Source organism: Rhinoderma darwinii, chromosome 11 (assembly GCF_050947455.1).
Source record: "Rhinoderma darwinii isolate aRhiDar2 chromosome 11, aRhiDar2.hap1, whole genome shotgun sequence".
Classification (NCBI taxonomy): Eukaryota; Metazoa; Chordata; class Amphibia; order Anura; family Rhinodermatidae; genus Rhinoderma; species Rhinoderma darwinii.
Genome location: NC_134697.1, coordinates 83,220,004 through 83,235,083, shown reverse-complemented (window position 1 = coordinate 83,235,083; position 15,080 = coordinate 83,220,004). Strand labels below are relative to the sequence as shown.

At 44.7% G+C, this 15,080-nt stretch overlaps 1 protein-coding gene across 4 annotated transcripts in view; it reads right to left on the bottom strand.

Moving 5' to 3' along the window:
• Window positions 1-6,690: 6,690 nt before the first annotated feature.
• Window positions 6,691-15,080, bottom strand: part of KAT6B (lysine acetyltransferase 6B) — an 86,700-nt gene continuing 78,310 nt past the window's right edge. For all 4 annotated transcript variants that reach the window (XM_075841856.1, XM_075841858.1, XM_075841857.1 and 1 more), the window contains exon 17: window positions 6,691-12,523. In XM_075841856.1, the coding sequence (XP_075697971.1) occupies window positions 10,044-12,523 (2,480 nt within the window). In that variant the 3' untranslated portion in view covers window positions 6,691-10,043. The remainder of the gene's footprint in view (window positions 12,524-15,080) is intronic.

Genomic DNA, 15,080 nt, shown 5'->3' with positions numbered 1-15,080 from the left:
TTTGTGAAGACAGACACTTATGTTGGACGAGAGGTTCTGTCTTGCCGTCTGTTCCAGTTCATCCCAAATGTGCTCAATGAGGTTGAGGTCAGGGCTCTGTGTGGTCCAGTCAAGTTCTTTCACACCAAACTCACCTAACCAACCAACCATTCCTTTATGGACCTTGCTTTGTTCACTGGGGCATAGTCATGCTGGAACAGAATAGACCTTTCCTAAACTGTTCCCAAAAAGTTGGAAGCTACAATTGTCCAAAATGTCTTCGTATGCTGAAGTATTAAGATTTTCTTTCACTGGAACAAAGGGGCCGACCCCTGAAAAACAACCCCATAGCATTATCCCTCCTCCACCAAACTTTACAGCTGGCACAATGCAGTCAGGCAGGTAACGTTCAACTGGCATTCGCCAAACCCAGACTCATCCATCAGACCACCAGGTAGAGAAGCGTCACTCCACAGAATATGTTTCTACTGCTCCAGTCTCCAGTGGCGGCAGTTTTACACCACTCCATCCGACGCTGGGCATTGTGCTTGGTCATGTAAGGCTGGCATGCAGCTGCTGGGCCATGAAGCTCCCAGCGCACAGTTATTAGGTGCACATGTTAATGCCAGAGGTTTGTACTTTGCCGTTATTGCGTTAGCAGAGCGCTGGCGACTTTCATGCACTATGCGCCTCAGCACTTGGTGACCCTGCTCTGTAACTTTACGTGGTCTGCCACTTCACGGCTGAGTTGCTGAGGCACAATAAGCTAAATGGTTACAGCACATAAAGTGGCACGGGCTCTCAAAAGACTTGTCCACTTTTCATTTGTTTTATTAGGAATAGAATAGAGATTTCTAATATATACTTATAGTAAATGTGAGCAGAATTTTAAATATCATGTAGTTGCCGGTCTAAAAAAAGATTTTAAAAAATAGTATAGCCCACAGATTAGTCCAATGGCTTAAAGATAAGAGCAGTCACGTGACCCACATCATGTGACCTCTGGCATTCAGGTAACACTGTCCAGTTATATAACAGGTGAGTGATATGTAATTGAGGAGCAGAAATTATAAAGTATTTCTACATACAGCATAGTCTCATCATCATGTCTGTTAGGCCCTGTCACCGGAAGGCCTTAATAGGAGCACAAAGATGGCAGACCTGGGAGCCTTCATTAGGTCCCCAGGCTGCCATGACAACCATCGGCACCCCACAATTGCATCTCAGGGGGGCGAAATGCTGTCAGAGGGGGCTTACCCCTCTTTCGAACGCCTTAGGTGCCGTGGTTGCTATTAACCATGGCATCTAAGGGGTTAAACAAGCAGAATCAAAGTGATCTTTGATTCCGCCGCTTGCAGTGAGGTGTAACAGCTGACACCCGGCCAGTATGGAGTGCACTCAGCCTGTGAGTCTGCTCCATACTATCCCTTAGCGCTTGTCAGGTACAGGTTTCCTCAATTTTGGCCACTAGTGTAAACTTTCAACTTACACCAGGGGTCTCAAACGCGGCCGGCTAAGTGGGCCACATATAGAAAAAATGTGACGTTGACGGGCCGCATTACTTTCAAATTAGATACATTACAAAATTATTGTTATTTGAACACTATGACAATACTACATTACTATAATACTACATTACTATAATAATAGCGCCAGGATAAACTTACCGTAAATTTGCGAGATTTCTCCACGTGCTTATTTCAACAATCCAGTTTTACAGTTTAAGTGTCGCTAAATGCAGTCTGGCAGCGTTTGGCAGACACACAAATGTCAAAATTAGGCAGCCCCTTTTTAGATCGTGCCAGTGCCCCCTGTAGATGCTGCCACACACACCCCTTGTAGACAGTGCTACAGCCACCCCCAGTAGATAGCTCCATTGGGGCTCTCTCTAGGAGTGGTATCCCCAGCCAGAACGTTGCCGACGCTTTGGCCAGGGATTCCTCTGCTGGAGGTTCCCCTGATGTCACTGTTCATACACAGTGACGTCAGAGGATCCTCCTGGACCGGAATGTGATGTCAGGGGCAACCCCAGAGCCGGTGTCCCAGAGCGGAGCACTAGTATAGGCTCTGCTCCGGAACTCTGGGGAAGCAACTGACATCAATGTCCATATATGGACAGTGATGTCAGGGGCTTGCGCAGAGCTGGAGTCCTGGAGCAGAGCCGCTTCTAGCACTCTGCCTAGGATTCCAGCTCTGCTCCTGACATCACTGTTCATATATGGACAGAGATGTCAGGGGCAACCCCAGAGCTGGAGTCCCGGGCAGAGTGCTACTAGCGCTCCTACTGGGACTCCAGCTGTGCTCCTGACATCACTGTCCAGCTCTGGGGAAGCCATAGACATCGCCATACCTCCCAACCTTCCCGGATCCGGCGGGACAGTCCCGGTTTCTCACCGCTGTCCCAGGCGGTCTGTAAATGTCCCTGCTGGGCGCTGCATTAGAACAGCTGATCGCTGATGACTGCAGCAGCGATCAGAAGAAGGCCGGAGTCTTGCGGCGGTGTTCTCACAGGGATCGATGCCGGCCCGTGAGTGGACCAGTCCTGTCACCTGACCGGTCAGGTGACTGGACTGGTTCACTCCCGGGCTGGCATCGACACCAGTGACAACACCGCTGCAAGACTCCTGCCTTCTTCTGACGGTGAGTGACGTCAAAGCAGAGCGGAGAGTGGCAGCAGTAGGGCCGGCTAAGCCCTTATTCACACGACAGGGTTTTCCGGCCGGGTGACGGCCGTTCATAAACCGGCTGTCACACGGCTGCAGTAGGAACAATAGACCCCTAATGGGGCTATTCACACAACCGATATATACGGCCCGTCAAAAATGGGACATGCCCTATTTTCGGCTGTTTACCCGGCCCCCATAGAAGTCTATGGAGCTGGGTAATACACGGCCATCACCGGAATGTGTCCCGAGTGACGGCCGTGTCTTCCGTCGCTCGTGCTCTCTCTCCTCCTCCTCACAGTGCATGAGGAGGAGGAGGAGGAGGAGGAGGAGGAGGAGGGTCTTTTTTTCCTCCCTGTAGGAGTCGGAATCCCCAATCCCCGGCCACAGGGTTGGGGATTCCGCTTCACACGTGAGTGATGTCGCTGTGTCCATATATGGACACAGCGACGTCACTCACTTCTGAAGTGGAATCCCCGACCCTGTGGCCAGGGATTCCGCTACAGAAGTGAGTGACTACACTGTCCATATATGGACACAGCGACATCACTCACGTGTGAAGCGGAATCCCCAACCCTGTGGCCGGGGATTCCATTCCAGAAGTTAGGGATTACACTGTCCATATATGGACATTGAAGTCACTGACTTCTCCTGGAAGGGGGGGGGAATGGGTGCAACCTACAGGGGGCTGTTTGGCATTACCTACAGGGGGCTGGGTGGCATTACCTACCAGGGGGGCTGTGGCATTATCTATAGAGGGCTGTGTGTGGCAACAAATTTAAATGAAGTTCATCCGATTTTAAAACAGACAGGAAAAAAAACGGATGCAAAACCGGTCAAAATCAGCAACACGGCCCGGAACAGAATCGGAACGGATGCAAACCGGCCGGGAAAAACTGCCGTTTTTATTAGCCGACACTTGGACCCTGTCGTGTGAGTAAAGCCTACCTCTACCGCTCTGGCGGCAATGTGGCACCTACAGGGGGACTGTGTGTGGAGCCATGTACAGGGGGGCTGTGTGTGGAGCCATGTACAGGGGGGGGCTGTGTCTGGCACTATCTACAGGGGGGGGGCTGTGTCTGGCGCTATCTACAGGGGGCTGTGTGTGGAGATATCTACAGGGGTGCTGTGTGTGGAGATATCTACAGGGGGGCTGTGTGTGGAGATATCTACAGGGGGCTGTGTGTGGAGATATCTACAGGGGGGCTGTGTGGGGAGATATCTACAGGGGGGCTGTGTGGAGATATCTACAGGGGGGCTGTGTGTGGAGATATCTACAAGGGGGACTTTGTGTGGAGCTATCTACAATGGGGACTTTGTGTGGAGCTATCTACAAGGGGGCTCTGGTGGATGATTTTTCCATTGACCGGTAGCAGTTACACAACTGGAAAAAAAAAATCCCCATCATGTAACTCTGCTACCTGTCAATTGATAAGTCATCCACCACAGGGTCTCCCTCCTGATTTTCATTGCTCTCAGCCTTTTGGTTTGTCCTGCAGCTGCCGTGATGAACAAATGTTATACCCAAGATAGGAAAAGTAACAAAGACGATATAAACTGATCCATAATATCTGTGATATCCAGGAGAATGTGCGCTTGTTATTTGCAGAAGGATCTGGCTGTGATTTGATGTGTTTATGCGGGATATTGGGCGTGGTTAGGGGGCGTGGCTTAAAAATGTCCCTCTTTTCCAAATTCAAAAGTTGGGAGGTATGGACATCGCTGTCCATATGTGGACAGCGATGTCAGGGGATTCCAGAGCAGAGCCTATGCTAGCGCTCTACCCGAGACGCTGCTCCGGGGAAGACCCTGAGAAATTGTCGATATATGGACAGCGATGTCAGGGATTTCCAGAGTCCCGGAGCAGAGCCTATGCTAGCGCTATGCCCAGGATTCAGGCTCCAGGGAAGCCCCAGACATCGCGTGTCTATTCATGGACAGCGATGTCAGGGGATTCCAGAGTCCCGAAGCAGAGCCTATGCTAGCGCTCTGCCCGAGACTCTGCTCTAGGGAAGACCCTGTCAAAACTGTCCATATATGGACAGCGATGTCAGGGAATTCCACAGAGTCCCGGAGCAGAACCTATACAAGCTCTCTGCCTGGGATTCAGGCTCTGGGGAAGCCCGAGACATCGCGTGTCCATTCATGGACAGCGATGTCAGGGGATTCCACAGAGTCCCGGAGAAGAGCATATGCTAGCGCTCTGCCCGGGACTCCGTATATGGACAGTTTTGTCAGGGTCTTCCCCAGAGCAGACAGCGATGTCAGGGATTTCAGGGTACCAGAGCAGAGCCGATACTAGCGGCTCTTTGTCCTGCGGGCCGCAGATGACAGCCTCAGGGGCTGCGTGCTTGAGACCCCTGACTTACACTAGATGGAAAAAAAGCATGTGAACAACCCTCCGAATTATTATTAAGTTCAGGTGTTTCAACCACACCCATTGCAGAGAGGTACATGAAATCAAGCACACAGTTCTGCAATCTCCATAGACAAACTAACAGTGGTAGTTGTGTGGGCTGTGAGCTCATAGGATGTAACCTTTGTTTGTGGCATTTTTAATCTGCTAGATTTGCCCGTCAACTGTAAGTGCAATTATTGTGAAGTGGAAGCATCTAGGATTCAGAAAAAAGGTAGCATAAAATAAAAAATGTTCATAACTTGGTCAACAATAAACGTTTTTTTTAAAAAAAAACAAAAAACAACACACACTGGAGTTATCTACATCAAAGCACCTATTAAATTAGGTAGGAGATAGGGAGGTTATAAACTGGTGACAAATGGGCCCCATGCACACGAACGTGCTTTTGTGACCGCAATTCCCCCAAAAATCCACAGGAGAATTGCAGCCCCATTCATTCCTATAGGCCACACACACGATGGTGGTTTCCACGGTCCGTGCATGGCCCAGGAGCCCGGACCGCAGAAAGAACGGACATGTCTTATTACAGCCGTGTTCTGCGGTCCACACTCATAGAAAATAATGGCCGTGGCCATGTACACGGCCCGCAATTTGCGGGCAGCTCGCGGGTGACACTCCGCTGCCGGCCGACTGGAAAATCACAGCCGTGCACATGGCTACGGTCGTGTGCATGAGGCCATACTCTTCAAGTCCTGGGGTAACCGAGTACTGTGAAGAGGGATGGCTATAACTGTTCTCTAGCTCTGTCGATTGTGGCCAGTCCGATTTGGTACACCTCCTCTACTCAATCGAATGAGTTCTTCTGTGACAATATACTGTTTCTACTCCATTATTTGAGAAAATATTTTCAGACTTATTTTGGGGCTAATTCCGACACTGTTTCTGCATCAAAAAGCGGTCTGAACTGGGCCGAAGGCTGGAATTAAACTTTTTGAGCCAAACGCAGAAGATGATACAAAAGAGTGGAGATAAACGTTCTTCCTTTAAACTTTTCCTTCTTTTTGGATCCACTACTAAATTTGGCTAAAAAAAAACAAAACTACCACATAAACTAATTAAAGCATTTAAAATTAGGGTAAGGTCCCACATACAGTGGCCAATGGCTCCATGATTTTTCCAGTAATACGCAGAAAAATTGTGTAGCCATTGGTCACTGCATGTGAGCCAGGTTTTTGGCAAATGCTGTTTCTTAAAACTCTGCATTGTGCCATTCCTCTGTAATGCCTCTTAGAAATGTATGAATAAATTGACAACTGAGTGTTACCATTCCCCTTTTCAATGGGACTTGTGCCTACACAGCAATCAGTGCCATGTAGGAATACACCGTATTGACAGGAAGAATTAAATTGTAGCACCCACTCGTCAGCTTATTCATGGATTTGCAGGAGGAATACTAGAGTTCTAGAATATGATTTTCCAACCTTGTTATTTCATAGGTAAAACAAGTATTTATTAAAACAAAAAATGTCAGGACAGAGGACAAGTCCTCTTAAAAACAAAAACAAAAAAAACACCCAAAAACAACAACCGGCCAGCAGATGGTTCTAACAGAAAATTATATAAAAGTATAAAAGATAAATCCTTTGGCGATTTAATTATTAGGACAGAAATATTTTAAAACCAAATATATCCAGATAACGCTCCTCATAATTTATTTCCATTTTAAAAACGTACAAGTTTGTCTGCTTCGCTTTATTCAAGTGTCAGACTAAAAATTGGAATTAAACACCGATTTTTTTTTTTACTTCATAGAAAGCAACATAAAAATAGGGGCAATCAGAATAAGACACTTTTTTTTTTGCTGTGGGATGGTGCAACAAATATATAAATATAATAATACATGCCATCTTGTTGTCGGGGAAGGTTGTCCAGGATATGGGTTTTGTACATTTCTTTTTTCACTTTTAATTAAAAAATAACTTCAATACATTACAAAGATAGAAAACTCTACAGATGGAACGAAACCCTCGTACTGCAAAAGGGTCTGAGAGGCAATTTCGTAAAATAGCAATTAAACACCAAGTGTCATTTGACCGTACGTCAATTTTAAAACTCCTTGGCAAATTTTGCAAAGAAATTTCTGCATTATTTTGTTTTACTATTTTGCCGTTTTTGTCCTATTTTGTTGTTTTTCCTTTCAAACAAACATTTTTTATGTCCCACAGAGACTAAAAGTAGAGCCACAATTATAGTGAATATGTGATCATATACACTCAAGTGCGAGACCTTTGGCTGGCCAAACGGACCTTAAGAATTACACATTTTAATATTTTGTACAGTTTCATAATTAACAAAAATATATATATTTTTTCTTCTTTGCCCTTCAAACAAGGCTGACCAAGATCAGAAGACAAAATCATAACAAATGGCTTTACAGGTTAGCACAGGACTCGTAACACTACTTAGAAAAGCTCACGCACCAAGGAACGAAGCAGCATGCGTAGTAAGGCTTACTTCCAGCAAACAAATGAAACTCAACACAGAGAGGGCGATTTAGATGGAAAACAGGTCGATTCCCGGGTTTTGTTTTGGGAACCAGATCCACTGGACCATAAATCGGGGCCAAGTGTGACTGGTTTCTACATCTTAGGCTTCAACAGCCAAGAGTGCGCCACCTAGAGGCATAGAGTCTGTAAAGAATAAAACATCCTTTAAAAGTAAAAGCAAGTAATGTATTTTGGAAAACTGGTTATATGTAAGAGAAACACTGGCAAAAATCATACTGCAGTAAGACACATCGTATAAATACTACTTTGCATTTGCTGAATGCTGGTTTTGAAATCCGTTCAGATTTTGGCATGGTAGAAGTGCTCATTTTTTTTTATCTTAAATATCAGTGCTTGATAAACCAAAAAAATAAAAAGAGAACGCTGTGTAGGTGTCATCTCCAGCTACATTGATGGTTTTAAAATGACAACATTTTGATATGAAATAAAATAGAAATGCAAAGTTGTCTATCAAAATAAATCTTCCCACCAGGCCAATTGTCCCAGTATACGTAAAAATAGATGAACTGAAATGTTGAAAGGGGCTATCCAGGATTAGCAAAAAGATTGCCTGTTTTTTATGAAACGGCGCCACTTTTGTCCATGGGCAGTGTATGGTATTGCAGCCACATTCATTGAATTGCAATACCCAACACAGCCCACGGGCAAGAATGACTTGGGTTCTGAGAAAACAAGCAGATCTATTGATTCCAACCTCGGACAGCCCCTTTAACAGAGTTTCAGTTACAATCCAGGAGCAAGGAGGGAGGTAGCTTGATCGTTTACTTAGAGGGGTTGTGAACAAATAATATTCACGTTGCAGATTCCGTCAAAAGACCCGGACATGCATGCAGCGCTATTTTGCCTTGTAAAATGATAAAATGTGTTCCGGTCATGAGATGGATCTCGCACTTTCCTTATTTTCATTTTCAGCTGCTGTGATGGAACGGAAAAATAGAAATAACGACGCAGGTGTGAACATCGCTTAAACAGAGTGAGCATTTTGTGATACAGTTGAACTTTTTTTTGCAGCTTAGGCCTCGTTCACATCTGTGTTGGAGGCTCCGTTAGGGACCTCCGTTGCAGATCTGGCCAAGATTACCAGAGAGAGCAGCGCAACATCCGGTAAAATCACGGACATCCTGACGGAACCTATTAAAGTCAATGGGTTTCGTCGGCGGTGTCTGTTGTGCAACTGAACCGTTGCTACCGTTATTCCCTTGTTCTGCAGAACGGAACACACCGACGCAGGTGTGAACATAGCCTTAGAATGGATCTCAAGGGACAGGCAGGTAAGCCGAATACATGGATCGTGGCTGGAGCTAAATACATTCACTATACTCGTTCTACACCAGTTTTCTGTGGAAAAGGTGCAAATGGCATAAACATCACAATGTGCGCCAAAAAATTAAGCTCTTGCTTCTGTGGGTGGGGCTTAGTGGAAGGGGCAGGGCCACCGCGTCTCAACAAAAATACTACTACTATAATTTAAGCTATAAAAACTCATAGCTGGCGTAGATTTGACTTTGTCGCACGGACGGCCAGAAATGTGCCCGATTAATTAAAAGACGTCTGTCTCTAAAAACTTTAGCGCACCTTGCTAAAGCAAGTTTTAGATTAAGAATGACGTATGAGACACCAGTCTTAATAAACTATCCCCTATCTGAGGAAATATTCATTCTCTATGGAACACATTTAAATTAATATTCTTACTTAATAACTTCCTCATCCTTTCTTAAAATTTTATGGCAAACAAGTTAAAAAAAGTCAAACTTTTTAAAAAAGATTTTCCACCTACTTGAAATAAAGAGAGACCGAGTACAAAGCAGCACTTACTCAGACAATGGGCATGGCGTTTCATTTTCTGAAGAGTATTAAACTACAATTCCACATTGACTTCACTATAGTGGAGCTGCAATACCGGACATGGCCAGGAGTGGTGCTGTTTCGCTTTCGAAGTTGTACATAACCTTTAAAGGTGGACCACATCTTTCTAATTTTACTATGATGTTTCATTTCTCGATAATTTGGAAAACCTTTTTTTAATATTTTTTTTTAAATATTGCTAAACACTGCTAAAATAGGAATTAGAAGGTCACTTAGAGAAGGTCAACGGCATTAAGGAAGTTTGTTCGGTCAAAAAAAAAAAGGGGAGGAGACAGTTCTGAGAAATATATTCCTTGAACAAATAGAAATCTTTTAATAAATGTATGAATTACCAAACAGAAAACTCCTGACGGATGGTGGTCCCCCTTCGGTGATTTGAAAGATAAACGTACTTGGTGTTAGCGAAATTGGTGCGAAAATAAATTAAGGTGAACAGATATAAATATTATACAAGTACAAAAATAATGAGAGGCCAAATGGGAGAAAAGTGAGCCAATAACAGGAGGCAGAATCTGTGTCCTTCTTGTAAGTCTGCATTCGATTCCCCGTGTAGATTCCATTTTGCAGCTGGGATGGGGGTGTAGGGAAGATGGTACCTGCAAGGGCGAATCACCGCCTCATGTACGATCCGTTGAGTGACTGTTTGGGCATTGGTGTGTTCATATAACCATGATGCCCAGGGCTGGAGTACATCATGTTACTGTGAGGGTTGGTCTGCATTGACTGCTGCACATAAGGCTGGCTACCCATCATGCTCATTTGCATTGGGTACTGTGGGCTCTGGTTTATGTATCCATGGTTGGCGTGGTACCCACTGTTCATCATCGACTGAGACATCCGATAACCGCTCATGGCATTTAGCGTATTTACTGGATTCACATTGTAAGCAGGAGCTGGCATCAGGTTGACACTCATGTTCATTCCACGCTGCATGGTGAGACCCCGAGAGGGAGGTTGCATGGTCACCGTCTGTGGAGGATGAGCATGACCATAAAGTTGTGAGGGATGGGGCCCAGAAGGAGCTCCCGTAGGCAACGCAGGTACTTTAGTCCGCATGGACATGTGACTTTTGCCTCCCATCTGTGTCTGCAGCCTTTGACTGTGAGAAAGTCCCATCTGTCCACTGGACATGGTCCGCTGAAGGAGAGGCGATGGCAAATTCATTGGTGGTGGTGTGAGGTTTGCGGGAGGGGTCATTGTGGTTTGTGGGGGAACAGAATGTGGTGACTGTGTGAGCTGCACCATGTTGCTTAGTGGAGAAGAAAGAGAGGCACCATTTGCATAGGATGTTACAGCCTGTGCATGGCTATAAGGCAGGGAGTGATCCATTAAAGTGTTTGTCAGTTGTTGAAGTTTGGCAAGGCTGAAGGTAGCAGAGTGTTGAGGATAGTGCCCAGACCCAAAATCCCCTTGTCCAATTCTATCATATAGCCCTCCAAGTACACCACTTCCAGTTTCGGGTATGTCCGACAAGGCAAAACCTGTGCCTGCCATACCACACGGGGCAAGCTGTTGCGGTTGTTGTGGACCACCACTTGGAGGTCTCTCCACTGCACAAGATTGTGGGGACTTGACGTTGCAAGGTGGCTGAGGAGGTGAAGACCTAATCATACTGCAACTATTGTTCATAGCCGACATTTGTTGTGTTATAGCACAACTACTTTTTGTCAAGTTAGCGGAGGTCATACCGCCACTATATGAACAGCTATTTTGAGAGGGTAAGGTGGCAACGCCAATGCTAGAGTCATAACTGCTGGGGTTATCATAGTTCTCTGTTGTACTCTCAATACTACCCAAGTCACTGAACCCACTATCCACGACCTGCTGTGAATGATCGGACACAGAGGATATATCCATCATGGGGCTGGTTTCAATGTTCTGTAACGAAGGAACGGAAACGGCGGTCTGCTCGGGGCTGATCTGAGCATAACCACTTTCCAGAGAAGGTGCACTGGGGCTGTTTGCAGATCTGACGGAGTGACTAGGATGTGAGGTAACAGAGGACACTGGGCTACTATGGTCAGACTGATGGCAGTCTTCTGTAGCAACAGTCAACGGACTTTGGGCATAAGTTTGAAGTCCATGACATGAATCCTGTGTTTCAGAACAGCTTCTGTAAGAATCTTCTTGCTCCTCGCTTTCACGGGTTAGAGATTGAACAGCTTGTGCCGTTTCTGTGTCGATATCTAATCCATCCCCAGCATCACTTGTTAGCTCTGAAGCAAATCCCGCTTGGTGTGTTTCACATGGAACGATGGCTTCCTCCTCTGGTTCAGGCTCTTCAGGTAGTTTTTCTTCAATTATTTCATCAAAGCAGTTGCTTAAAATATCAGCCTGAGACGTACGATTTGTTGAACCTAGTTCTAAAAAACTCTCCCCTAAAGTCTCCTGAATAGGTTGTTCAGATCCCCCCTTCTCTGACGCATCAGGAGCTTCTCTGCTCTCATCTTCATCATCGGCATCATGGTCTTCATTGTGAGACTGGTCTTCTTCAACTTCTTCCTCTTCACCTGGCAATGCAAGGTCACCAACTTTCTCGGTCGCAGAGTTTTTCCCATTTTCTAACACACTGTCTGAATCCTCTAGGTCTTCTCTCACATCTTTCTCCTCCTCTTTTGGGCCAACACACGTCCTCTCCTCTGCCTCATCTACTTTATCCTTCTCACTTTTATCGAGTTTTACATCGTCATCTTTTTCTTGATCATCTTCATCTGCCTCTTTAAGATTGGTGTTACATGGACTTGAACTTGTCAGCTCTACCACAGAAGTTTCAGTTTCTTCAACCCGAGTTGTCGTTATTTCTTCAGGGGCCGGCACAACATCTTCCGGATGTAGAGCCCTTCCCTCTACAACTTCTTTTGTTTCCTCTTCAACTTTTGTTTCCTCGTTCTGCGCCTTATCGTCTGGTTCCATGGGAGTCTCTGGAGGGGTGTACAAATTGAGTTTAAATCCAGACTTTCTGTCCACACTACGCCTTCTCCTAGGACCTCTCTTCAACCCTTTAGGCCAGCCCTGCTTTCGTGGAACCGGAGCATTTTCTTGGGTTTCACGGTTCTCGTCTTTCTCGGGAGAAACTTTCCCTACATGATCTGTACAGACACAAATATTTTTTCATTTAGTAATAAATTCTAGAAAATAAGTCAATGACAGCAGTAACATACAGATGTATCAGAATGGAGTTTTGTTATGTCAATTAGGCTTCATTCACATCTGTGTTGGCACTCCGTTCACGGATTCTATCGGACCTTTCGTCAAGGGAACCTAAGAGCGGAATCCAAACGGAATACCGTAGTCGACTGCGCTATTCATTCTGTCAAAACAACGGAACCCTTAAACAACGAACCGAAACCATTCGCACCGGATCGGTCACCATTGCAATCAAACTATGGTTTCAGTTTGGATTCCGTTCAGGGGTTCCCCTGACGGAAAGGTCAGACGGAACCCATGAACGGAATCCCGACCCAGATGGCAAACTTGCATAGATAAGCGAAAGGTGTCTAAGATATAATGGGCCCGACATTTGCCAAAAGACTATCCTCTGGGGCAGTAAACCTCGCTGAATATTTTTTTCACTCTATTAAAAAGCATAGTTGACTAACATACAGTTGTATACTTCAGGGCTCTACAATATAAGACATTTTTTCAGCGAATATATTTCACAACATAAAACAAAAAAAACAAACACTAAACAATATAAAGTATATATTTTAATTTGTCTTGAACCTGTAGTTTCTCACACTGTACTATAGAAAGTACTTTAAGAGAACATGCCATCAGAAAATTACCCTATGCTTTAAATCAACGTTAAACATATTTTTGGAGTTTGTTTTTTACTAAATTTTTATGTCACTATCTAAGCTTAAAGACTCTGTCACCACATTATAAGTGTCCTGTCTCCTACATAAGGAGATCAGCGCTGTAATGTAGATGACGTGACAGATCGTTTTTTTTAAATAAAAAGCATTACTATTTTCACCACTTTATTAGCGTTTTTAGATTTATGCTAATGAGTTGCTTAATGCCCAAGTGGGCGTGTTTTACTTTAGACCAAGAGGGCGTCGTACAGAGGAGTGTCTGACGCTGACCAATCAGCGTCCTACACTTCTCTCCATTCATTTACTCATCGCATAGGGATCCTGCTAGATCCCTATGTGCTGTCTTATACTAACACATTAACAATACTGAAGTGTTTAGACAGTGAATAGACATTCCACGGGATGTCTATTTACAATCTCTGCACTTTGTTACTCTGTCTGTGGTAGTTACAGCAGAGGAAGCGTCACCTACATTATAGCGCCTATCTCCTTATGTAGGAGATAGGCCACTTATTTATTTTTTTTAAAGAGGCTCGGTCACCACATTATAAAATAAAATAAAAATATTCATTCCTGAAATTTGACTCTGGTCACTGCGCCCCATAATAGGCTGACACTTCCTGATCTGGAGAGGTAAATTTTCTGAAGTCATCTCATTATAGGCAAGATTACAATGAAAGGTAACCCCTAGATATAGGGAACACAGAATCCACCATTGACAGTAGTGATTGACACCGCTCCTCTCCCGCTCTTCACAGGTCACTAGAAAACTCTCCCATAGAAGTCAATGAACATCTCCAGACTTCATGCTCCTATGGTCCATGTGAAGAATATATCTGAATGCAGCTACCTACCGAGCAGAGCAGCATCTCATGCAAGATGGTTGGCCATAATTATGTACAGAAGAATAAAAAAAAAATAAAAAAAACAATCTACAATCATTTATTGTAATGCTAAAACAAAGTTATAGTTTGCATGACTTTGCCATTTGTAGAACTGTATATTTTGTTTAGTAAAAGTTCTCATTTTTATAATTTCTTCTCCTGCTAATTTCTGCGTGGGTAGAATACACGGAGACAATGACAGGCAGAGCGCAGGTCATGTGATCACTCAGCACAAAGCAGGAGAGAGCGGACGGCATCCTGTACGGTTAATCACGGAGTTCCCGACCAACACAGAAAAGCTGGGAGGGGAGGGCCTAAACTACCGGTAGACACCAGGTAATCAAAATATGTTTTGGGGTCAGGATGGGCTATCCAGCCAAGGTAACGGCCATCTTTTAAATTTTTTTTTATCTTAGACATCCTAATCCTCCATTCAGGTGGCTGCAGGTTATGGTACGCGATAAGCCAATATATGCTCCTGAATCATCCCAGCAAATCCTATCCATCCCCAGCATCAAGTGTTTAGTGAGTAAGCAGACAGAAGATGCTGGCATGTGAAACCGTTTAGGGCACCTGGTTGGTTGGGAATGAGCATCTGCATTCATTTGTATCCTACATAACAAAGTTTTGCCCCCAATAAGAGGACTTGTTGCAGATGTAGCCTGGACTTCTCTTTGCGGAGACATCTCATAATTGCCTGGAGACAGAATCCCTGTAGTATTATACGAAGCCAATAACGCAACCTTTTTTAACTAACAGTTTTTAAAGAGGATCTGTCACCAGTTTATTAATGCCCTATCGTCTAACTAAGCTAATAGGCGCTGTGATGTTGATAACTACAATGTGATTTGTTTTCAAAAACGTATTCATTATTTGCAAAGTTATGACCATTTTTCTAAATATGGCGCTAATAGCCAAATGGGAGGGGACTCTTTTTCACTCTGGGC